At 45.0% G+C, this 24,720-nt stretch overlaps 1 protein-coding gene across 5 annotated transcripts in view; it reads left to right on the forward strand.

The window, feature by feature from the left end:
* The window catches only part of CREB3L2 (cAMP responsive element binding protein 3 like 2), a 118,573-nt gene that overhangs the window by 59,449 nt on the left and 34,404 nt on the right, over positions 1 to 24,720 (forward strand). For 4 of the 5 annotated variants that reach the window (XM_053257447.1, XM_053257448.1, XM_053257449.1 and 1 more), the window contains 2 exons: positions 3,878 to 4,094; positions 21,424 to 21,596. In XM_053257447.1, the coding sequence (XP_053113422.1) occupies positions 3,878 to 4,094; positions 21,424 to 21,596 (390 nt within the window). Of the gene's footprint in view, positions 1 to 3,475; positions 3,630 to 3,877; positions 4,095 to 21,423; positions 21,597 to 24,720 lie in introns of those variants that run through there. The other variant, XM_053257451.1, reaches the window with a different exon arrangement.

A 24,720-nucleotide genomic window follows, 5' to 3' on the forward strand; every position in this document is an offset into this window, starting at 1 on the left:
AGAGAGGCTGGAGGCTTGGCATGTGCTACAACATAGGTTCCGCCAGCCACAGCTCTGACGTGCTGCCAGAGAGTGAACCTGGAACCTTCCACATGCAAAACAGGGGCTCTTCCACTGAGATAAGGCCCCAACCCAGTTAATTTCTGCCCACCTGGAATTGCACATGTGCCTGTTCAGCCCTAGTTGGGAGGAGCACTTCTTTCTGCTGCTAGTGATACGACTCTCAGACCTTATTATTTATTTATTTATTTACTTACTTACATTTTCTATCCCACTCTTCCTCCAAGGAGCCCAGAGTGGTGTACTACATACTTTAAGTTTCATACTTTATCTCCATGCCATAGAGAGGCAAATGCTGCTTCCTTCCGGCGAGCTGGGAACAGTCTCAACTTTGCCCTCCAGTCCTAGTGCTGCTGTTGTCCAGTTCTCTGTTGCATCTTTCCCCAGCTACACTTGAAAGTGTGTTTGGCAACTCTTCTTTGCACACTTGTCTTTCAGCTGCAAATCCCATGTGTGTACATTCAGCTTTCAGTCTGTAGTGAAATGCTTCAGCATCTTTTGTGCCATCAGTTGGTGGCCCCCTCAGGCTTCCTGGACACCCGAATAGGGCAGACATGCCATTTTGGGAACACCTGGTACAGTCCCCTCACAACTCAATGAACACCAGTTTTAAAAATACTCCAGCCACCATCTTGAACCAACATAGTGGATTGGGAGGAAAAACTTTTTGGGGGTCCAGTAGGATTGCATCTCATGAGCTGCTGTGAATTTGATTTGTATCAGACTGTAAATGCAAAAGTTATTAGAGGGGAACATACACATGGTAGCCAACTAATGGCGCAGTGGGAAAATGACTTGCATAGCGAGCGAGAGCTTGCTGGTTTGAATCCCGCTGGTATGTTTCCCAGACTATGGGAAACACCTATATTGGGCAACAGTGATATAGGAAGATGCTGAAAGGCATCATCTCATACTGCGCGGGAGAGGCCAATGGTAAAACCCTCCTGTAGTCTACCAAAGACAACCACAGGGCTCTGTGGTCGCCAAGAGTTAACATGGACTCAAGGGCACAACTTTGCTTTACACACATGGCGACCTTGTAAGCCTTTTCCCCTTTGGAAAGTAGGCTATAAATGCAGAGTTAAATCTGCATCCAAATAAAGATGCGTAATCGGTGTAGTACCACCTTTGGGCATGGTGTGTTACAGGGTAACCTAAACAAAAGGATAAGTTCCAGCCCCAAGGAGTTGATGGATCTGGTAGGGTTGGCGACTGCTCTTCCTGGTCTGCTTTCAGTATAAAACAAGCTGCTCCAGGCTGCTGGGTAAACGCCTTCTCTTTATGGGGCCCTCAGACGGTTGCTTGGGAGGCAAATGGCAACATTGGCAGGAAAACTGCTGCAGGGAAAGGGTTATCCATCTCCTCACCCTGCACACTGCTGTCCCAGTCTGGATTTCTTCTGGCCGCTCCTGCTTTCTGTGAAAGAATAGAAGTTGCCCGGCTTTAAATGTGTCTTTTTAACACAATTAACGCAACATGTTTGGCCTTTGGGCCCTTCAGCTGGAGAGCTAAACCTCCACCCTGTTCCTGCCTGTGCACAAGCTCTCTGGTACAGAGTGTGTATGTGGACAAAGTGGTGTTCTGACAGCATATCCTGTGGGATTTTGCATCGCTTGGTTGGATAAAATATGTGCTTTCATTAAGTTTGACTCTCCTCGGAGCATTCTGGCAACATCAAGATTTTCTTCATAATGTTGCTGCTGACTTGTTTTTTTTGCTTGTGGCATCTCTCTGACCATGGGTACATTCTTTATTACTAATATTTTTCCAATTTTTCAACAAAGAAATGTGTGTGTTGATAGTCTATATATTCCAACCACTGATTCATCTTGAAAGGACCAAATAATGATAATTGTCTAATGGAAAGCTAGTGCAGTGCTCTCTTAACTATACTTACCAATAATTCGTTAACTAAAGGTTATTAACTGAGGGTCAGGGACAGGTTTCTGCTAAGTCGGTGGTGGTTTTCTGTGAGCACCTAAGAATGGAGACTGACCAAGCCAGGATATTTCTGATCACTAAATTCTGGAGACAAAAAGGGAACCCCTTGGCTCTTGCTTGTGAGCTTCCAGAGGGGAGGGTTCTGATCCTGCAAGGCAACGTTTGCTCTTAAGTGGTCGCTTTGTGAGGGCACGTGTGCTGTGGAAAAAAAATTGCACAGTAGCTTTGCTCTGCTCCAATCAACTCATATTCTTGATACACCAGTTTGGTTTTGTGATGGCTTAAGAATTGCAAATGGAATCACTGAACAAGACTTGGCTCTGAAGGAAAGTGGGGCTAAAACTTGTGGTAGCAAGCATGACTTGTCCCCTTTGCTAAGCAGGGTCCACCCTGGTTTGCATATGAATGAGAGACTACATGTGTGAGCACAGTAAGATAGTCCGTTTAGGGGATGGGGCTGCTCTGGGACAAGCACCTGCATGCTTGCATTCAGGTACTCTCCCTGGCATCTCCAGATAGGATTGAGAGAGATCCTGCCTGCAACCTTGGAGAAGCCGCTGCCAGTCTGTGTAGACAATACTGAGCTAGATGGACCAAAGGTTAGACTCAGTATAAGGCAGCTTCCCATGCTCCTATGTTTGAACACTGGTAGTTTAAAATATATTGAGGTGGCCAGCCTGAAGCTTTTCAGCTGTTGTTGGGCTACAACTCCTATAATTCATTCATTCATTCATTCATTCAATTTCTATACTGCCCCTCCAAAAATGGCTCAGGGCGGTTTACACAGAGAAATATAATTAAATTAAATTAGATGGCTCCCTGTCCCCAAAGGGCTCACAATCTAAAAAGAAACATTGGACAGACACTAGCAACAGTCACTGGAAGTACTGTGCTGGGGTGGAAAGGGCCAGTTACTCTCCCCCTGCTAAATAAAGAGAATCACCACGTTTAAAGGTTGTCTCTTTGCTAAGTTAGCAGGGGTCCTCAGCCATAATTTGTGGCTGGGGATGATGGGAGTTGTAGTCCACACACAACCAACAGGAAATATTCCGGGCCCAAATATTAGTCATTAATGTAAGAAGATCAGGAGTGAAGATAAATTAAAGTACAGTACTTATCGAATGATGAATTGGTCAGTACTCTGACCAATTGGAAACTCTCATGATACATATACAACCTTTTATGTATGCTAAAAACTAAATTCCAGAGTTCAAATAAACATAATATTGATAAATAAGATATCTTCCCACATTAGTAAACACTGGCACTCTGAAATATAGCAGAAACTGGGAAATTCCATACGTTGCCATATGAACAATCTTTCCTATCTCACTTAGTAATGGCCATGTAAATAGAAAATGCTTGTTGTCATGATAAAACACTTGTAATAAGTTGCAGCTGGGGTTGATGGGAATTGTGATCCCACAACGGCTAGAGAGTCGAATTTTATTCTGTGTTTGACTGGCAAGATCTTCTTCAGAGGTCCTATTCCCTGTGCCCTTGCCAAATGAGGTGAGGGGGGGGTGACTTATTAGGGAGAGGGCCTTTTTGGTGGAGGCACCCCATTTATGCAGTAGCATGGCAGTGAAGTTTGCCTGGCACCATCACTATGATTTTCTAGACTCCAGGTGAAGATCTCCTTGTTCTTGTTCACTTAGGCTTTTAAAAAACATTTTAGCAAATGTTTTTAAATGTCTTCGTACTTTATTGTAGCTTTTTGTGTTTAATGTGCTTCTAATTGCATATTTATTCCATTTTTTGTTGCCCAGAAAACAATTGTTATGTTTAATAACCAATAAATAAAGTAGCTCTGATGACGCCACAGTCAGAAGATATTATCAGAATTCTTATCCTTTCCCCCCTTTTCTTTCCTCAGCACTTCACAGAACTCCTTGATGAGTTTTCCCAGGATGTTTTGGGGCAACTGTTGAACGACCCCTTCCTATCGGACAAAAATGAGATGATGGAAGTGGAGCTGTCGCCGGCTTCTCCAGCTCCCCTCATCCAGGCAGAACACAGCTACTCTCTTTGTGGAGACTCTCGGCCCCAATCCCCGCTCACCCACATTTCAGCCGATGACAATTTCAACGAAGGTAAGAAAAGGCAGCTTTGCAACAAAATGACTCCAGGTTGAAGCATATTTTACTGGCCAAATAGGAAGCTAGGAAGCTGCCTTATACCAAGTCAGACCATTGGTCCATCTAACTCAGCACTGTCTACCCTGATTGGCAGTGGCTCTCCAAGGTTTCAGGCAGTTCCCCGCCCTACCTGGAGATGCCAGTGATTGAACCTGGGACCTTCTGCATGCAAGGCAGATATATGCTTTACCACTGAGGTTTAGTCTGTGGGGTGGGGATGTGGGGTGTGTTAGGGTTAAAATATTTGTATTCTAGCACTCAACCATGATTCCCAAAGCAACTCACAATAAACATTTCAAACAATACTGCCATGCCAATGAAACACAATTATAGTGAGACTTACGGAGCACAGCTGAGTCACTAGTCATGTCTGGGGTCATAACCCTGTCTCGGCCCAGACCTTTTAAGAGGCTTACTATCTCTGACCTATCCTGGCTCTCTACCAGCAAAGTATTGGCTCCAGTGGTGACGGCAGGCTCTCAGTTGACATGCTCTAAGCCCTACCACTCCTCTCTAGCTGCTTTATTCCATCCCAATAGACTCTCCTAGGCCATGTTTCCAAAGGCCCCCCAAGCATCCAAACACTGGTGCTTGTCCTTTGTTGGATAGCTGCAGTCCAATTAGGGCTTAAGTAAGTAAAGTATGCCGTCAAGTCGATTTTGACTCCTGGTGCCCACAGAGCCCTGTGGTTTTCTTTGGTAGAATACAGGAGGGGTTTACCATTGCCGCCTCCAGCGCAGTATGAGATGCCTTTTAGCATCTTCCTATATCTCTGCTGCCCGATATAGTACTAGCAGGGATTCGAAACGGCAACCTTCTGCTTGTTAGTCAAGCATTTCCCCACTGCGCCACTTAAGGTGCTTAGAGCCAAATTTATGCAGGTGTTTTAGGATGCTAGTCTGTCATTGTCACATTAAATGTTTGCTGCAGGAAGCTTCAGTGCACTCGACAAACACAATTGGAGATGGAGTCATAGTTCAGTGGAAGAACATCTGTTCCACATGCAGAAGGTTTCAGTTTCAATCCCTGGCTTCTCCAGGTAGGACTGGGAGAGACTTCTGCTTGAATCCCAGGAGAGCTGCTGGCAGTCAGAGTACACAGCTCCTCCAGTTTGCTCTACGTACATGCTGTTGCGCAAGTGGGGAAAACACTCCTGTTCTGTTGGCACTCCAGAAGTGCTCTGGAAGTCAGGAAACACGTCACTAAGCATTAGCAATGTGTTACCTCTCTGCCAGCACCTTTCTGGAGCACAGACAGAGCGGAGATGTTTCACAGGGACTAGGGAGTTGCACATGGGCCCCAATCGCATCTCACAGTCCCTCTTTACACGTGCACTTCAGTAATCAGGATGTCAGCCAGTGCTAGGGTAGATGGCTCTTTCATCTGTCCATGCAAAGCCTTTTAGGTGTGTGTGCTGTGTGTGTGTGTGTCTCCACATGTTGCTTCATGGAGGAGACGTATGTTTGTTTTGCTCTTAAGAATGCTTTCATGCATGCTCAGTGGGTGAACCAATCTGGTCTTGGGATTTAAAAAGTGGGGGGAAGCCAGCTCTGCTGTTTCTTCATGACCTGAATTTTCACACTGAAAGATGACTGCAGTGCCATCTTTTGGATGGGAAAGTGGAAATATGTGCACATTCACACTCCATGGAGCTGAGTGCACACTGTGCTCTGTCTGCACAGATGCAAATTTAAAGTGGCCCGTGGGAAGGAATGCACGGTTGAACTACATAGGGAGGAAAACAAACATTATGAGGAAGTAGGTTGAACAGAAGTTTGCTGGTGGACTGCTGCAGTTCTGTGGCTCTTGGGCACCTGTGTATGTAAGTGTGAAGTCGGCCATATGTGCTGCTAAAAACCAGCTCAATGTAGCTTTATATAACGGGAATTTACTCTTTAAAAGGAATTACGCACATTCCAAACAGTAACCGCCAGTTATCATCCTTGCTAGGGTTCCAAGTTGTAATTCATGACTTATATTTCATCTCTTGAACAAGCAGAAATGTATAATGTCTACATCTGACACTTGTTTTAAATGTAGGAGTGCGTGAAGCAACATGGGCCAAAAAATGGGAGCATGCAAACATCAAGTATTAAAATGCTGTTATAGAAAATCTATGGTGTAGTCACAATGAGAATGAAGTTCTGGTTGCCTCATCTGAAAAGGGATAGTTTAGCTCTAGGAAAAGGGCGTCTGAAATATCACGGACTTGGGCCACATTCGCTGCAAGGAAAGGCTAGAGTGTGGAGGGCTATGAGGTTTCGGAAAAGATTGCTGAGGGAGAGGATGATACTGATAATAGAAGATGGACTGGCTAGTGGGGACTAGACACAGGTCTTTTTCAGTTGTGGTCCCTCAGCTTTGGAACACCCTGCCAGAAGAGATTCTTCACACTCAGGGCTTTTAAAAACCATCTGAAAACCTATATTTTAGAGAGGCTTGTACTGCTTTATCTGCAGCTATAACTGATGGGTTTTTAAAATTGTGTTAACATTTTGTGCCCCCGGGCCCCAGTGAAGACAGGACATGCTTAAATTGAGTAAAATAGGGCCACTTTATTAAAGTACAGCAGAAATAGGACTTGCAACAAGGTACCTAACTAACCAGAGTGCGGGTATTCCTTCCGTGTGGGACAGCCTCCTCCCACACCAAGGCGAAGGGCCAGGTGCTGATTCTGTCCTCGCACCACATCCTCTCACCACAAGGCTCTCCCCCACTGAGGAGAGGGCTACAGGACCCCAACCAGGCCGCAGAGCTCTGAGTTGGTGAGCTGAGCCACACACACACACACACACCCGAGCAGGGGCCATTCCTAACCCTCCAAGCCGCAAAACCCTAAATGGCTGATCCATGCCCTAAATGGCTGATCAAATGGTCCTCCGGCCAAACACTGTTAACCTACCTACCACCCACATGCATTCTCCTACCACAAAAGTGGGGCAAATCTCTGCTTATCCCCACTTTCCCATCCCACTAGCACTTCCTAAATACCCCATTGCAAGTCCCGGAGGAACAGCTTGTTCCTCCATTGGGCAAATGTACTCTATCCCCCCTATACAGCAAACCGTCCTGAACCCGAATGTCATGATGCTGGATCACCTTTCCAACCAGTGTTCCCTCTAAATTTTTAATCAGTGAGCGGAATGCAGTTGGTTCAGGGCAGCAGTATTTATTTAGCAGATCTATTGATCGCCTGACTTCCATAGACTCGAGGCGGTTTACATAAATTAGAACAACAAAAACAAGAGGGGGAAAAGGGATGGACACACACACACACACACACACACACACACACACACACAAATCCTGGCAAAATAAATAAGTTTTCAGAAGCTTCTTAAAGGGCAGAAGGGAGGGGGCATTATGAATCTCAGGAGGCAGAGTGTTCCATAAGGAGGGGCCTGCATCAGAGAAGGCCCTCCCATGAGCCCAGGCCCCACATATCTCCCCTGGGCCCGGAACTCTGAGAAGGCCTACCTGAGATGACCTCACTTGGTGGGTCAAAGTCGGATGGGAGAGGCGGTCCTGAAGGTACACAGGCGCCAAACCTTGAAGGGTTTTATAGGTGATAACGAGCACTTTGAATTGGACCCATAAGTGAACTGACAACCAATGCAGTGACCACAAGAAAGGTGAAACATGGTCACATTTTCTGCTGCTCATAATCAGCTGGGCCGTGGCCTTTTGGGCCTGCTGAAGTTTCCGAGTCGTCTTCAAAGGTAACCCCAGATAGAGTGCATTGCACTAGTCCAACCGAGAGGTGGTGATGGCATGAGTCACGGTTGCCAGAGCCTGCCAGTCGAGGTAAGGCCGCAGTTGGTGCACAAGACAAAGCTGGGCAAAGGCTCCCCTGGCCACGGCTTCCATCTGCTGTTCCAGTAGGAGCCATAAGTCCAGGATGATGCACAAATATAAAATACCCTATTTATAAAATTGGATGTATAGCTTTATAGCTGCAGATCCAGGAAAGGAAGCTGAGCTTTTTTCCGCTACGGGAAAAATAATAATCAGTTCCTCCTTTTGAGGTTCCTCGAGAGCCGTCACCACTGCTGAGGACTGAGGTGAGCGTGAGGGCAGTAGCTTGATCGAAGGCGCCAGAGCTTTCTCCGGGAGCTCTGAGTAAGGGGCGGGGGGATCATGCCTGGCAGGGCGCGGGGAAGAGTGGAAGAACTGGCATTTTCCCTTGTCGGATTGGACTTCCTGGACCTTCTGCTTTCCATTTCCGCAGTGTTCTGGTATAATATCCCTAAGCAAGAAAGCTCCATTAGCCTTTCAAAAGAGTTCCTTGCTGCTGGGACTTCTTCAGTCACTCTGTTGCTGCTGATATTGCGTTAATGTTAAGGCAATTGTAAACATTGGGTCTTGAACTTTGTTGTTGGGGGGTGGAAGGTGGGCAGAAAGGTGGACAGAAAAGGTTAGTATAAATGTTTTAGTCAGTAAATGATCCATGGAGTGATTCCACCAATATTGTTCTATTAAACTCCTAAAAGAGAGTCCTCTCAGTGGCACTCTAAAATAGTGGGCAGCATCCAGACTAAATAAACCCTAACTAGCCTTTTTTTACTAAGCACCACTTCCTTGCTTTTAGTGGTGCTTGGTCATGACTACTCTGAATGTTGCCCACTGTGTTTCTAACTTCATGAAACTGTCCCTTCCCCAAACTGAGTTGATCTCCAAACCTAGGAACTTTGCTGATGGCATCTACACCCACTGATCTTCTCTTTGCCCCTCAACAGCTTAGGCTGTTAGCATTAGAGTGGGTGTCTGTCTTTGCTTCCTGGTTCTTCACTTAGGTTGCTTTCTAGTCCATTATATTAGAATGAGGAGTAAATGTTCAGTCACATTTATTGCAACACGTCAAGAGAAGAGCAAAGCAGCTCCAACCATCCAGACCCCAGTTGCCTTTATAAAGCAACAAAAATCCCAAGGTCTTCCCCCTTGCCCCCCCCCTTGTTTTTTAATATCCTTACATTCTTGCAAATTCAGTTGCTTAAATACTGGGTCCTTTAGAGACAGGGGTGGGAGTGGGTAAAGAAATATGGGGATTGGGTTATGTTAAGTTGCATGTTGAAATGTTTCTGCTCATGAATATTTGTGTAGATATGCTTGTTATATATTATTATATTCTCGTGAGTTCAGTTGCTGTTTGTGCCCTCAAGAACCCACATATTAAAAATACTGTTTGTGTGTGTGTCTCTGTGTGTAGGATGCTTAACTTGCAGCGGGTGGGGGTGGTGGTTCTCCAAATGCTTTTAGGTGGTGATGATTAACTTTCAGGCGGGGGTGGGTGGGCTCCAAAGGCCTTTAGGTCCAGGCTCCAAAATTTCCTAGGTGCACCACTGGCTATCTTTCGGGAATGGTGTAGCAGATTTCTACACAGAGCAGGATGTTGGAATAGAAGAAGATGCTAAGGTTCCTTCCAGTTTGAAAAATCTATGATACTTTCAGGCTATCATAGAATTTTCAAAACTGAAGGGGAATAATCCATAACTCTGAACCGTGCAGAGAGAAAATTGTTTCCTTCCATCCCAATATTAGATATTGGGATCTCCCAGTGAATCTTAACATTTCCAGGACTGAAAACTTTGAGTGCTACTTCACACAATGCATAACTTTAATTTATGGAATTTACTGCTGCAAGATGTGGTGTTTGGCTTAGATGGCTTAAAAAAATAATTGGACTAAATCATGGAAGTTCAGTCTAACAGCTACTAACTCATTAATGGACAAAGAACAGTATCCTCAGTACATCATTTAGTCAACAGACCAGATATTCTAGGGCATGTAGACAGATGTTCTTATTGCCTGGCCTGCCCTTCAACTTTGAGCCTTTCCTCTCCTGTATATTTTCCAGAATGTAGCATAAGACATGTTTAAAATTCAAACTGGGTGTTAAGGCCACTACAAGGGAGGATTAGGGTAGAATAGTTAATAGACCATTGCTCCTTCCTGAGCCCTTGGGATAAGACTGGCTAAAAATAGCCATGATAGTGAAATAGAGTTTTTACATACAGAGGCAAGGCTTGTACTGAATCCTTGATGCTGGGGACCAAGATTAGGAGAAACGCATTGCCCTGAATGTCTTGCTTGTGCTTACCCAAAAGCATCAGGCTGGCTGCTTTTGGTAACAGAATGCTGGACTAGGTTGATTTCGACCGTATTCAGCCAGGCACTTTCACATTTTCTTTGGCTCTAGGGAAAGCCTAAACATTTAGGAGTCAGACTGCTCTCTGTTCTGTTGGGGAGGTGGACTTGCTACTTGTGCCAGCAACACTTTCTGCTCTATAGGAGGACAGACTCCCCCCCACCACCCCCTTGCTTGCCTGCCTGCCTCGCTTCTCACTCCTTTCTAGAACATAAGAAGAGCCTTGCTGGATCAGGTCTAAAGCCTATCTAATCCAGCAGTCCATTTCCCACAGTGGCCCACCAGATAGATGCCTCTGGAAAGTCAATAAGTAGGAGATGACGGCATACTCCCTCTTCTGCTGTTGCTCCCTTGCAATTGGTATTTGGAGGCATCCTGCCTCTGAGCCTAGAGGTAGACTATAGTCATCAAGACTATTGATAGACCTGGCCCCCATGAATTTGTCTAAGCCCTCTAAAAAACGATTCAAGCTGGTGGCCATCACCACATTCCGTGGCAGAGAATTCCATGGGCTAATTATGCACTGTGTGAAAAAGTATTTGCTTTTGTCAGTCCTACATTTCCTGGCAATCAGTTTCATGGGTGATCCCTATTTCTAGTGTTGTGTGTGAAAGAGACTAACTTCTTTCTCCACACAACACACAGTCTTATAAACCTCTATCATGTCTCCCCTTAGTCACCTTTTTTCTAAACTAAAAGGCCTCAAATGTTGTAGCCTTACCTCTCTAGTCCCCTGAATATCTTCATTCCCTCCTTCTGCACTTTTTCAGTTCTGCAAAATCCTTTTGAGATCTGGTGACTAGAACTGAACACAGTACTCCCAATGTGACATCATAGATTTGTATAATGCATTATAATATGACCATGTCCGTCCATCAGTTGGCTCAGGCACCACACTTAAATTTCCAGGTGCCATGGCGAGCTAGTATCTGGGGATTATTGAATCATGTTTTGAATATAATAACTTTTCAGCAGCATTTTAAGGAATGGCAAGAAGTGTCATGATCTTGACATTGCAGCCAGAAGTATTTTTATCCAAATTTGTATTTATTTCAGTACATTTCTATACTGCCCCATACAAAAAAAGGCCCTGGGCAGTTCACAATCTAGAAGGCAACTCTGAATTTAAGATGATGTCTTACAAGATAGAGGTTAAATACATATTTGAATACTGCCTGACATGTACATCCCCAGGTAGTGTATATATACAGGTTATACCTGTATTTACACAAAAGAAAGAGGATTCTGAATTCAAGGCGATCCCCTATATTTAACAGGAAAGAAATTGGGGTTGGGTGTGGGGCTCATTTTGGATTTGGGTAAATGCAGTATATTTTAAAATGTCAATGCCATATGTATGTAATGAGCAATAAGCACGTGCAGAAAAACAGGCCTTATGCTTTTCTCCTACAACTGTTACTCTTGGAAAAGTACATGAAGGACATTTCACTGAACTTATTCCACAGTCCCAAGGGTATCTTCTGAGCCTTTTCATGCAGCTGTGTTTCTAACTTAGTGTTTAATTATGCAACCATTAGCTAGTTTTGCTGCTTAACTTTCAGTTACCGCTTACAGATTGATTTCTGTTGGGAGTGGGCAGGCATTCACAGCATCCCCGTTCTGAGGGCCCCAAGTCTTATGATGACTCATACTTCTGGTGAATCATTCAACACCTCCTTACCACTCAAAGGAGGATGCCTGCATACGAGGCCTGCTGAGGTTGCGGGTGGATGAGGGCTGAAGCAGTGACATACAACTGCTTTTTCTCTCTCTCCCCTCCTCCTCCTCCATATGGATTTAATTTCTCCTGAAGGATAAAGTTTCCTTTTTTAAAATATCATTGGAAAATCTCGTTTCTATAGCAACTGAGAATCTAATTGATTTTAATAGAGAAATTAGGTTGGATATAAACGATAACCTCCAAACTTGAAACCAGGCTGAGATTCTGGAGCAGGAAAATTCCTAAGACCACTTTGCACAGGATGAGATTGAAGCTTTTGCCCCAAAGCATATGTCTGTATCTGAGCAGAGGAATGGGAATGAGGCCTAAGCGCAGTGGTAGAGCATCTGCTTTGCATGCAGAAGGTCCCAGGTTCAATCCCTGTCATCTCCAGGTAGGGCTGGGAGAGATTCCTGCCTGAAGCTTTGGAGAAGCTGTTGCCAGTCAGTCAACTGAGATAGGTGGACCATTGGTCTGACTTGGTAAAAGGCATCTTTCTGTGTTCCTATGAATGCATAAAGCACCATCAGTCTAAAAAACAGAACTAGACAAATAACCTTGTGAAAACAGTCTTGATCCTTGTTGCTCATGAGCTACTTGTGGGCCGCAGTGAAAGTATTTGAGGGAATGCCTTTCCCTATATTGGGCCTCCACCAGGAGTATAGCTACAATTGAACAAGGTAGGTGGGAGAGAGAAGTGATGCTGGGCCCCGATGGTAGGGACCCCGCCAGCCAGGTGACAGCTCCCTCTTTACTCTCCCCCGCATGCCTCTGAATACAAAGGTGGGGGTGGGGTGGGGCCCTTCTTCTTCACATTTTGTCCCAGGGCTCACTCCAACCTCGGTGCGTTCCTTTCCTCCACTTTGTGAACTGAGACCAGGAAGTGAGGCCCTCTGGCTGATGGCGCTACATCTACTACCACTGTGAATACCTGTAAACCGTGAGGTAGACTTGTAAGTGAAGGGTGAGGTGGACGTCCACCCACCAGGAACAGGGCTTCCCCACCTCCATCACATGCCCCATTTGGGGAATTCTCTCCACAGCAACATCCAACATGGCTTCCTCTCTCGGCAGTTCTTTTGAACTAGATCTCCAGGACAGTGACCAAGCCCCATCAGGCTTCATATTCATTTGTATGGCTAGTCAGTATAGAAGTGAGACCCGTGGGCCTGCACGATGGGTTGGTTGGCTTTTTGGATAATGCTGTTAGTGGTAAAATTCACTCTTAAAGTCTCTGGGGTGTAAAGGAAATGACTCTATAAGATGCTCATATATTATGATTTGTTAGGTTGAGTCAGGTGACTGTACATCCTATCCCATTCACTTAATACATGGGTGGACCATCTTGTGGTTCACATCTGCTGCCTTTGTTGTGTTTTTTGGTTTTTTTTAACCTTCAAGTATTCTTGAGCATCGTTCTAAGCCTGCCACAGCTTGTCCTGTATGAAATCTCTAAACAATTCCAATGGTTAAAATGCGAAATCTGCTCTGTCCATGTGATATTTAGCTGTGCCAAGTTCAAGTAAATTTTCATTCTAAAGTTGCCCTTGGACAAAACCAATTCCACTATCTAGTGAACTCTCTCAAAAATGAATGGTAATGGTTCCGATGGTCTCTTGTCCTCCATCGGTTGGTGAATCCTTTCATCGTGGGTGGCTTAGTTATTTAAGGACACTTACATACTGCAGCCTTGGACAGGTTTTCTTTGAAAATAGGAAGGAGCCAGCCCAAAAAAGCAGGTCTTGGACGATTCGGCAAAATTACCAGACTTAGTGATGGACTCTGGAAGGGGAAGGTAAATGGGCTTCTCACTACAGTTAACATATTCAGAACAGAAAGAGAGCTGCCTTGGACAAATAACGATGTTTATATTGCTCTCCTTCTGAATATCCTAGTCTAGGCACCACGGTTAGATTTCTAGGTGCCATGGCTCCCTGGCATCTGAGATTGGTCAAGTCATGAGATACCATAGCCCAGGTGTAGTCAAAGGCAGCCCTTTCCTCCCTCCAACAGGCTCAGGCTTATGTACCTGGAGAGGAAAGTGGAGCAAGCACGCACTTCACAGCAGCCCAGGTGTAATCACAGGCAGTCCTTCCTTCCCAACTGCAACGTTCTTGCCCTGTGCACCCAAAGGAAAAGCTTTTGAATGCAGGATCCAGGTAGGTTGATATGGGAGTAGCTAAGATGCATCTGCCCCTGAATAGGCCGGGACAGAAGACTTCTGAGTGATTACCTGTTCTGCTCAAAACCTGGCACCCTCCCCACATACATTCCACCGCCCTCTCAGTGCCCCCAGTCTGGCCCTGGTGCCCTGTAGAAGGGAGAGCAGGAAAATAAACTTTGGAGCCCATCTACTTGTAGAGCAAAAGATACGGCTACCAGCCCCCAGACAGCTATCTGGAGAATAGGGTGACCCTTGAGAGCACAGACACTGGCCATTCCTGCCCTAACCCACAAAGATATGTCAAGCCACAAAATAAGCTCTTTATTGTTGTTCAGACTCTCAAGTCAAGGAACTGTTCTGGATGAGTCAGTAGCCATTATCTCCTTAGACAAGAGGGTGAGTGTGTGTGTGTGTGTGTGTGTGTGTGTGTGTGTGTGTTTCCATTTTTTCCTCTTGTTTTCTTTGCTTTAATTTATGTTTCTCCTCACAACAGCTCTGTGAGGTAGGTTAGGCTGAGAGATAAGTGATTGGCTCAGAGTCGCCCAGTGAGTTTCATGGCTGAATGGGATTTGAACTTGGGTCTCCCTGGTCCTAGTCTGCCACTCTAACTACTACACCACACTGACCCCACCCACTCACTGCCATCCCATTTGTAGGTAATGAAAGCAGAGGACATTTTGGTAGCTTTTTCACAGAGTAAAGGAGAGACTGGGGTACGAAGCCTATCTTAGGATGGTGGTGGCATTTTCCCCAGAGCCTCCCTTGGAGTGACCCAACATGATGACTTTAGTATTGCATGAATGGGAAACATGGCTACTGGGAGGAACCAGCAGCTAAAGGCAAAAAGGGGGACAGAGAGAGAAAATGCAACAGAAGCTCTCTAGGTGCAGGATACTGTTTAATGAAAAATAAACTTGGATTTACAAGAAGGCTACAACATCTGGGGCTTTTTAGTTTAGAAAAAGGGTGACTAAGAGGAGACACGATAGAGGTCTAAAAAATTATGCATGGTGTGGAGAGGGAGAAAAGCTTAGCTCTGTCAAAACCAGAACCAAGGGTAATCTCATGGAACTGATTGCCAGGAAATTTAGGATTGACAAAAGGAAGTACTTTTCCAGACAATGCATGATCAGTCAGTGGAATTCTCTGCCATGGGATGTTGTGATAGCCACCGGCTTGGATGACTTTAAAAGGGGCTTAGACAAATTCTTGGAACATAAGAACTTAGGTACAGCCCTGCTGGATCAGGCCCAAGGCCTATCTAGTCCAGCATCTTGTTTCATACCATGGCCCACCAGATGCCTCTGAGAAGCCCACAGGCAAGAGGTAAGGGCATGCCCTCTCTCTTGCTACTGCTCCCCTTCAACTGGTATTTAGAGGCGCCTCTGAGGCTGGAGGGCTGTGTTGATAGACTATGTCATCCACGAGACTATGAAGAACATTGTCTATCAATGGCTGCTAGTCTTGATGGCTATAGGCTACTTCCAGGCTCAGAGGTAGGATGCCTCTAAATACCAGTTACAGGGGAACAACTGCAGGAGAGGGGACTGTCCCTAGAGCCTTGGCAGGGTGCAGGGCCTGGGGTAAATTGACCAGTGTGGGGCCCCCTTCCAGTTAATTTTAATGTGGGTTAAAAGAGTGGGGCCCAGGGCAGTTGTCGTGCCCTAAGGACAGCCCAAAAGACAGCGTGATGCCTTCACCTCTTGCCTGTGGACTTCTCAGAAGCATCTGGAAACAGAATGTTGGACTTGATGAGCCTTGGGCCTGATCCAGCAAAGCTGTTCTTATGTTAACCCCCATTGTGTTTTGAGACAGTAGCTCTTAATCGAGATGAAACAAACATAATCCTGGAGGATTATGGGCTGCTGTGGCCAATTTCTTCAGAAGTGGTCCTAGTTCCTAGCTCACAGCTCTTGCACCATAGAGAGGAAAGAGCCAATGTCTGATCTATAGGGTTCCTGGTTCAAGCACTCAGTGTGGACACTGTCCTGGAACTTTTGTTGGGCAGCCTGTGATTCCTCAGTGGTAACTCCACAGATACTCGGTGGCACTAAATATTCCTTTACACTTTTGAGGAACAAGGCCTTTCTTCTTCTTCTTCTTCTTCTTCTTCTTCCTTTTCTTTTCTTTTCTTTTCTTTTCTTTTCTTTTCTTTTCTTTTCTTTTTTCTTCTAGGGTTCTGAGATTGTAACCCAGCATAAACTGAGCCCTGGACTTGTCTGTCAAATTAGTGTCTGTCTGCCTGTCAAAACAAAGAGTGCTTTTTAAACGGAAGGCTGTACACAGACTCTTGTGCTGTACCTCGCCCCCACTTTCTGTTTCATCATCCTACATTGCCAGTCTGAAAAAGGTCCCAGTGTTTGGTTGCTGGACAGGGCCGTCTTTGTCAGGAGCATGTGCCAGCAGCTTGTCTTTCATTATCTGCGGTAGCAAATGGGTGGGAGAAAAACTCCCACCTGGAGAGCTGTGAAAGGCACTATTTATAGATGAATGCTGCCTCTCACCTGGTGGGATGGAGGGGTGGTGGCTCTGGAGGTTAGCATTAAAGAACGGGGTTTGTCTGCTTTGGCAGATGTGTGGTGTGATGCCAAGAGGCCAGACTGCATGCTTTAAGGGAAAAGTTGCAACTGAGGGACAGGATCATCCTTCATCCATTTCCAGGCTCGTTTCTGGATGCTAGTCATGACAAAGATGGATTTTCCAGCCCTTCTCAAGCATGATGCTTATAGATGCAAAAAAGAAAAAGTTGTTCTTGTAAGAGCTAATCAGCCTACTTCCTTTCACTGTCTCTACAAATGGACTAAATTTGGTTCAAATTGAGGATCACAAGTTAGATCTCTTGAACCTCAAATGTTCATGCACCCACCATCTTGGATCAGGGTGGATGACAGTATTACAGACTATACCATTGTGATGTCCCTGTGTGTCACTCACTACAACCTTATCAAATTTGGTTCAAATGGGTTAGACGGTCCTCAAGTTAGTGCACTTGTACCTCAAAAGTTCACATGTCCACTATCTTGGATCAAGGTGGATGACATCAAAACTACACCATTGGGACATCTGTGTGTTCCCACAGCTGTAGCAAAATTGTTTCAACTCGGTTAAGCAGTTCACAAGTTAGCCCACCTGCTCCTCGAAAGTTTACACATCCACCATCTTGGATTGGGGTGGATGACATCATCACAAACTACGCTGTTGCCCACTTTGGTTCATATTGGTCCAGGCGTTGCAAAGTTGATAGGAGGGGACACATGGACACACACACAGAATGCCGGGTGATCTCATAAGCCTACCTGAAAGTTGGTTAAAAAAAAAGGAAAGCAGGGCGGGATTAGGGTGGGAGGAAGGTATCATGAAACGTGCTCATTGGTCTTATGATTTGGTGTGAATTGTATATGTGTACAGATGAGCAGAGCACCTAGGCAATTTTAGAGCCTGGACCTAAAGACCTTTGGAGGCCTCCCTGCTGCAAGTTGAGCATCCTTTTTTAACACATAGGTTATTGAAGGCACAAACCACACCACCCAGGACAGACTAAAGATGATTGGGGGGGGGGGGCAGGGTATGTGTGGAGGCCCTGGGCTTTGGCCCCGAAGTCCAGGGGTAACAGCACCTCTGCAGATGAGATGATGTTCAGGAAACAACATCCTGTCTTGTAGGCCTTTGCAAAGATTATAATTTGAAGCATTGAAACCACATCATCTACACATTGCCTCTGGACCTGTAAGGACTGGCTGCTCCAGTGCTCACCTTCGCTCAGAGTGATCCTGTGCACATTATCAGGGAGGACCATTGAATCGATTCAGAGCCATGGGAAGCCTCAGCGATGTCTTGGAATGTCTGATCATTTCCCCCAGAGCTCTTGGAATGTTGCCTTCCAAGACATCACTGGGGCTTCCTGTAGCTCTGAATTCCTGTAACAGCCCTCCTTGGTGCTGTGCTCAGGACCGTTCTGCATGGAGGAAAGTGCTGAGATTGGCCACCTCTCTGGAGGGCCAGAGGCAACATGCAGATGATTCAGCTTCAGTACTTTGAAGCTGAGTATTTGCACAGGCCTACTGCTCCCTAGCTTTCTCTTGTTAAGTGTTGAAGGGCCAAACTAGTTAAGTGCTTGGCCTGCTATGTGCTTAATTTTGTTTTACTTGGTATCCCCCATGGCAGAAGGGGGTGCTTAAACACTATCATGGTCTTGATGCAGACTGCTGTTTACTCACCAGGAAAACTCATTGGGAACTTTCCTTGTGCAAACACTCACAGATGGGGAAAATCTGGACTAGGACCATAGTGGGGTTAAAGCCCCATGCCCATGAGTGAAGCAGGAGTTCTCAGACTTGGTCCCCAGATGTTACTGGGCTACAAATCCCACCATCCCCAGCTACAACTGAGGGTGGTGGGAGTTGTAGTCTAACAACATCTAGAGACCCAAGATGTTGGGAGAACCCCTGGAAGAAAGACACATTAAGTGTATCTTTAATGTATGTTGAATCTGGTCCTTAGGGTATGTGTGTATGATAGTTTATTAACCACACCTTAAACTGTAACTTGTGGTATGTAATTTGGGGACAAAGCCCATTTGGGGGGTGGGTGGGCGAGGACGGAGAAATGTTAAAGGGGAGAGGAACATTTTCTAGCATTTCCTCTTTTGTTGGCAGACACATAGCAAGATTGCTGCTTTCTAGAAATATCCATTTGTATATATTTAAAAGGGCCAAGAATCTCATTTAAACACAGATGGTATATAAAAAAATTATAGTGATTGATCGTTATACCGTTATCCTTCTTGGCAGAGCTTGGATTACTGTTTTGAAGTGTCTGATTACAGGATGTATACATATTTATTTTTCCTCATCATCTTTTTGGCCTGGCCTGTCGTTATTCAAATTACATCTTTCCTTGCCAGCAGGGGAGGTTAAGATTACACCACAAAGTAATTGCTAGAATCAGAGCTACGTAATTCCCCCCCACCCTTTCCCATTGCTTGCTTGAAGGCTGCAGTAGAAGGAGGTGGCGAGGGGTTGTTTTTTTGCTCTGGATTTTAGTTTTCTCTCTGCCTTTGTGGCCCAAGAGCTCCTGGTAATTGCATTCTGCTGAAATAAATATCCCCTGCAAGCTGGATGGGCAAAATTACTCATCACTTCTGTGTATCATGTTTCTGGTGAAGAGAAGTTGTTGGTGAAGATAGTGACAAACATGCTGCCTTGATAGAGCTTCTGAGTGATAAATGTTGAGGAATCGGTGGAAGATAGGGCATTCAATGGCTGCTAAACACAATGGTTCAAAATAACTTCCTTATTCCAAGGCAGTCAGTGGTGGCTGGTGGTTCTTGGGAGGGTGTGGGGGAGGCACTAGGCAGAGCAGGTGATTGGTGGAGCCACAGGTAGTGAGAGGTGGAGCCAATTATAGACAGCTGTGGAGGTGAAGACAGGAGTACAGGTGAAACTCGGAAAATTAGAATATCGTGCAAAAGTCCATTAATTTCAGTAATGCAAATTAAAAGGTGAAACTGATATATGAGACAGACGCATTACATGCAAAGCGAGATAAGTCAAGCCTTAATTTGTTATAATTGTGATGATCATGGCGTACAGCTCATGAAAACCCCAAATCCACAATCTCAGAAAATTAGAACCAAGAAGACAAGGATTGTAGAATAGAACAATATTGGACCTCTGAAAAGTATACAGTGTACTGTGCTTGATTGGCCAGCAAACTCGCCTGACCTGACCCCATAGAGAATCTATGGGGCATTGCCAAGAGAAGGATGAGAGACATGAGACCAAACAATGCAGAATTGCTGAAGGCTGCTAATGAAGCATCCTGGTCTTCCATAATACCTCATCAGTGCCACAGGCTGATAGCATCCATGCCACGCCGCATTGAGGCAGTAATTGCTGCAAAAGGGGCCCAAACCAAGTACTGAATACATATGCATGCTTATACTTTTCAGAGGTCCGATATTGTTCTATTCTACAATCCTTGTCTTCTTGGTTCCATGTAATATTCTAATTTTCTGAGATGACCTTTGACCAGGATGTTTTCCACACAGCAGGCTTTACCGCAAGTTTACTGCGAGGCTTTACTATGAGTTTGAAGTTGTCCCAAAACACCAATGCAAAAAGTGGATATAAATTGGACTACATTCTAACACAATGAAAACCCCTAATTGTGTGTTAAGTGCTCCGTGATAGCTTGCAGGGACTTTGGGGGTAAATACAACCAAAATGTGAACGCAAACCCTCCATTCTGGAGGAAATGCAAACTCAAAGCCCTGTGTGGAAAACGCCCAGGTTACTGTGCATCCCTTCTGGTCACTTCTAGAGATTTGTATTAGAATCCATGATTTATAGTGACCCAGATATAGATTTGCAGGTATATATTCAAACTATCCTAGAGTTTGGCTGATGGGGTGCAGAAGGTGGTTGGCTCTGTTCCAAGCTGCCATTTTACATCTGGTTCCAAGAGGTAGACCTTGGGATCCTAACACAAAATGAAGTAGGTCTTGCAAGCATAAATCTGCCCACCTCTGAAGCATAATAGCCATTTTCATGCAGCGATTTTCAATTATTCTATGCCAGAATTAAAACCACACAGCATTGGTGCAAACGGTGCAGGCTCCTGAACCTTTTAATCTAGTCCTGTGGGGTTAAGAAAAGACAGAGAAGTCAATTCCCTTCTCATCACAACTATTTAAGGCACAGGAGCCTTGCCCACCTTTTTATATTTCCAGAGCTGCATTAGCAGAGACATATATTCCAGCACACACTGATGCTTTCAGTCGAGAGAGAGAGAGAGAGCGAGCACATTGATCTTGCGTCTGAAATTATTTTCATTCAAATCCTTGGGAGCAATGCAACGGCAGAAAGCCAGAGACAGAAATGCCAAATAAGCAGGAGTTCTGTTGGCATGTGCTACTGCACAGACCCCTGGCTGCTTTGTCTAATGGCTTGTTTAGTCTTGTTTGCGGCTTTTGCTCGCAGCTTTCAATAATTACCTTGTTTTCTGTCCTTGCCACTCCACCTTCACCCCAGGGCTATGTTTAGGGTACCGTTTTAAAGCTCCAGGTTCCTGTAAAAACTAATCACCTGGGAGGGGAAGTAGAAAGCTTTGCTTAATGAGTTAAATGCTTTCTCCTTAAGTTTCCTGTTCTTGGCTAGGATTTGCTCTTGTTGGATCCCCCTTCCCCTTCTCTGTCTCTGTGCAAAAACCTGCCTGTTCCGGTGCTGGTTCATAAAGCATGTGTTCTTCCTTTCAGCCGACCTAGAAAGTGAAGAGTGGTGCCTCGGTACAGAGTTGACTTCAACGACCATAAAGACAGAACCCACTGCAGGAGAGGTGCCAGGCCTTGCTCCCTCGGTCAGCCTCACCGTCGCACCCACTCCCATGGCTCTGGAGGGGGAAGGACCTCAGCTGCAGGATGATAACATGGTATTGTGTTTGGTACTTGAGGACTTAACTGGGCAAAATGGTGATGCCGTTGGGTTTTGAGGTTGCAGATTCCAAAACATGTCAATTCCTACAACAGGGTGTCCCAGCCTTGGGTCACCAAATGTTGTTGGACACAAATCCCACCAATGGCCTTTTGCCATTGTGACTGGGGATTAGGGGAGTTGTAGACCAAAAACACCTGGGGAGCCTCTGCTCTAGTACTCCCATGCTCTAGAACGACCACTAAAGATATATATTTGCGGGGGGTGGGGTGGGGTGAAGCCAGGGTTAGAGTTGCTTTCTTTATACACTTGGCAGTGGCTAATGTGTGTGTATCTCCATGTGGACATGAAAGAGGAAGCTACAGGCAATCCCAGCTCCTTGGAAAATCTGCTCGTAGAATACGAAAATAACAAGAATTCTTTCCTCCCACCTGAAACTCCTCGCTCAGAGGCAACTGTGTTTGCTGCAGGGCCATAAAGGTATTTATACGGCCCTAGCAATTGCTTGTAATTCTTTCCATTCTTAAAACCTGAGCTAAGAGGAAGCATGTAACGGGAGAGGTCAGTCAAGTCTGGACTACGTGCGCATTGGAAATGAGTGACAGAATTCTGTAGACTGGACTGCAGGTGGGAAAACAGATTTTTGAATGTTCCCTTAAGTTTTGTGTGTTTTTTCAAAATCTGCATGCATGTAGAGAACTAGCAGAGCAAAGAGACGCTGGGCTAGAACATTTCTTTCTGGTTTACTATTCTATTTGCAGGAAGATTTGTTTCTTTTAAAATGTGGCGGAGCACTCAGAAAGGGTGTTTCTAGCTGTGTTCTGGATGCAATGCTCCCTCTAATCTTTTTCATCTGTGAGCGGAATACATTTTATCCTGGACGGCCGTATCAAGTCAGTGTGTGCACACGTGCATTTAGAGTAGGGCCTCCCTGAGTGGGATCTAAAATTAACTGAGCAGACATCTTTAAAAAAACAACTTGTGAGCGCATGTGTACATGCCTTAGAGGGAACACTGGTCTGGAGTGGTTCAGTCCATTCTACCAATTTTATTTCAGCTTCATTCTGTATGTGTATGCCTGAGCTGGCTGACGAGTTCTGCACTATTACAGTCAAGTGGGGCTTGCTCCACAAAAAGATATATTCTCTACAATTTTTCTAAGGGCCAAACAGCTGTGACTTTAACCACATTATTTGGCTCTTCGTGTGCATGTGTTTAAATGTAAATAGTCACAAGAGCCTCTGATCTTGATTGGGGACCTCAACATGAGGGAGATGGTCTTAACTTATTGACACTCCACCCACCTCCGACCGGCTCCATATTCTGATCCAGATTGGCAACAATAGTAGTTTCCTTTCGGTGGCAAATGGGCTATTGGGCTCCTAATCTTGATTGGGAGTATTATTTATTTATTTACCTATTTATTTGTTTATTACATTTGTATACCACCCCATACAAAAAAAAGTCCCTGGGCAGTGCACATTCTAAATACAGTGAGGGTAAAAGGTTAAAGCTGCTGCCTCCTACAAAATAATAAAATAGATAATAAACTTGATTGGTTAGCCCCCATAACAGATTGTTCTCTGGGCAGCTCACAACACATCACTGAAACATCAAGTAAAATCACATAACACATGAAATCACAACAATCCCCACCCCGCAAAATACAATACAAACCAATTTAAAACTTACTTAAAAGTCAGTTTTAAAAATCAAATGTAAAAATCAAAATTTAAAAGGCCTGAGTGAACAAAAAGGTCTTTACCTGGCCTCTAAAAGAACAAAGTGATGATGCCAGGCAAACCTCCCTGGGGGAAGGCTATTCCATAAATTGGGTTCAACCACCGAAAAGGCCCTCTCCCTAGTAGCCATCTGCCTCACTTCGTAACGCTGACTGCTCGGGGGGGGGGTCACATAACGTGAGTATGCCAGAGTCTCATTTGTTACCGAAATTAACCAGAAAAATCGCTCTACCAACTAAGAACTACCATGCACCCCTCCCCCAACAGAATCGAGAAATTGCTATCAATCTGTCAGTCCTTTCTGTGTCTGGCGAGTGAGGTTTTCCATCCCACACTGTGTTCCAAATCTATCTCAATCTCTCTCTCTCTCCTATTTACATTAAATATAAGCTGAGTCAAATAACATGATTAATGTCATGTCTAGCTGGGTCCTTTAAAGCTGTTAATTGGAATTGGCTTAGTTCATGAAACTGTTTCTGCAGAGATGTGGTGGTGTCCTTTTCAGACTCTGTGGTTCAGTTTAGATGACCGGATCAACAAACCGTGATTTGTTCGACTGCATATGCACAAAGAAGCAACAATGAGCCAATGTGCTCATTCTTCCTCCTCCCCTTTGCTCACACACCTAACTAAATAGAAACCTTCTTGGTTTGTCAAACCACAGGTTCCTGTGATATCCAAGCTGGGAATCTGTGGTGTAAGTAATCCTGACAAGTCGGAATATAAAGCCACATTTTGAATCTGGCTTAATATCCCAATCTGTTGGAGTTGCTTAAAACACAGTTTCCTAGTTTAGGTATCATGAGGAAACATGGTTTTAACAAGCCAGGGTGTTTTCCATTTAGCCATGTGCAGGAAGGGAAGAGGAGAGGGAAGGTGGGAGTGTACAGGCTCAGCTCTCCTTCTTTGCTTGTTCATAATCTAAACAACTATGGCGGCTGGATCGTCTGAACTGGGTCTCTGCCTCTCTCTCAAATATATTTATAGAGAGAGCTGCATTAAAAGCATCCTACTAAATTCGGCCTATTGTCCATCCAGTGAAATACCCATTAATCCTGTACAGGTTTGTTTAAAATTGTCTCCAGTCTTCCAATTGATGGTTTACAGATTAACCAAAGAGCATGATGCCAAAAGGAGACAGACATCTCTCTTTGGCATCAGGCTTGGTTCCATCTGTCCTTCAACCTAAGGAGGAGAGCTGGTCTTGTGGTAGCAAGCATGACTTGTCTCCATAGCTAAGCAGGGTCTGCCCTGGTTGCATGTGAATGGGAGACTTGATGTGTGAGCACTGCAAGATATTCCCCTCAGGGGATGAAGCCGCTGTGGGAAGAGCAGAAGGTTTCAAGTTTCCTCCCTGGCTTCTCCAAGATAGGGCTAAGA

Source organism: Hemicordylus capensis, chromosome 5 (genome assembly GCF_027244095.1).
Source record: "Hemicordylus capensis ecotype Gifberg chromosome 5, rHemCap1.1.pri, whole genome shotgun sequence".
In the NCBI taxonomy this organism is placed as follows: Eukaryota; Metazoa; Chordata; class Lepidosauria; order Squamata; family Cordylidae; genus Hemicordylus; species Hemicordylus capensis.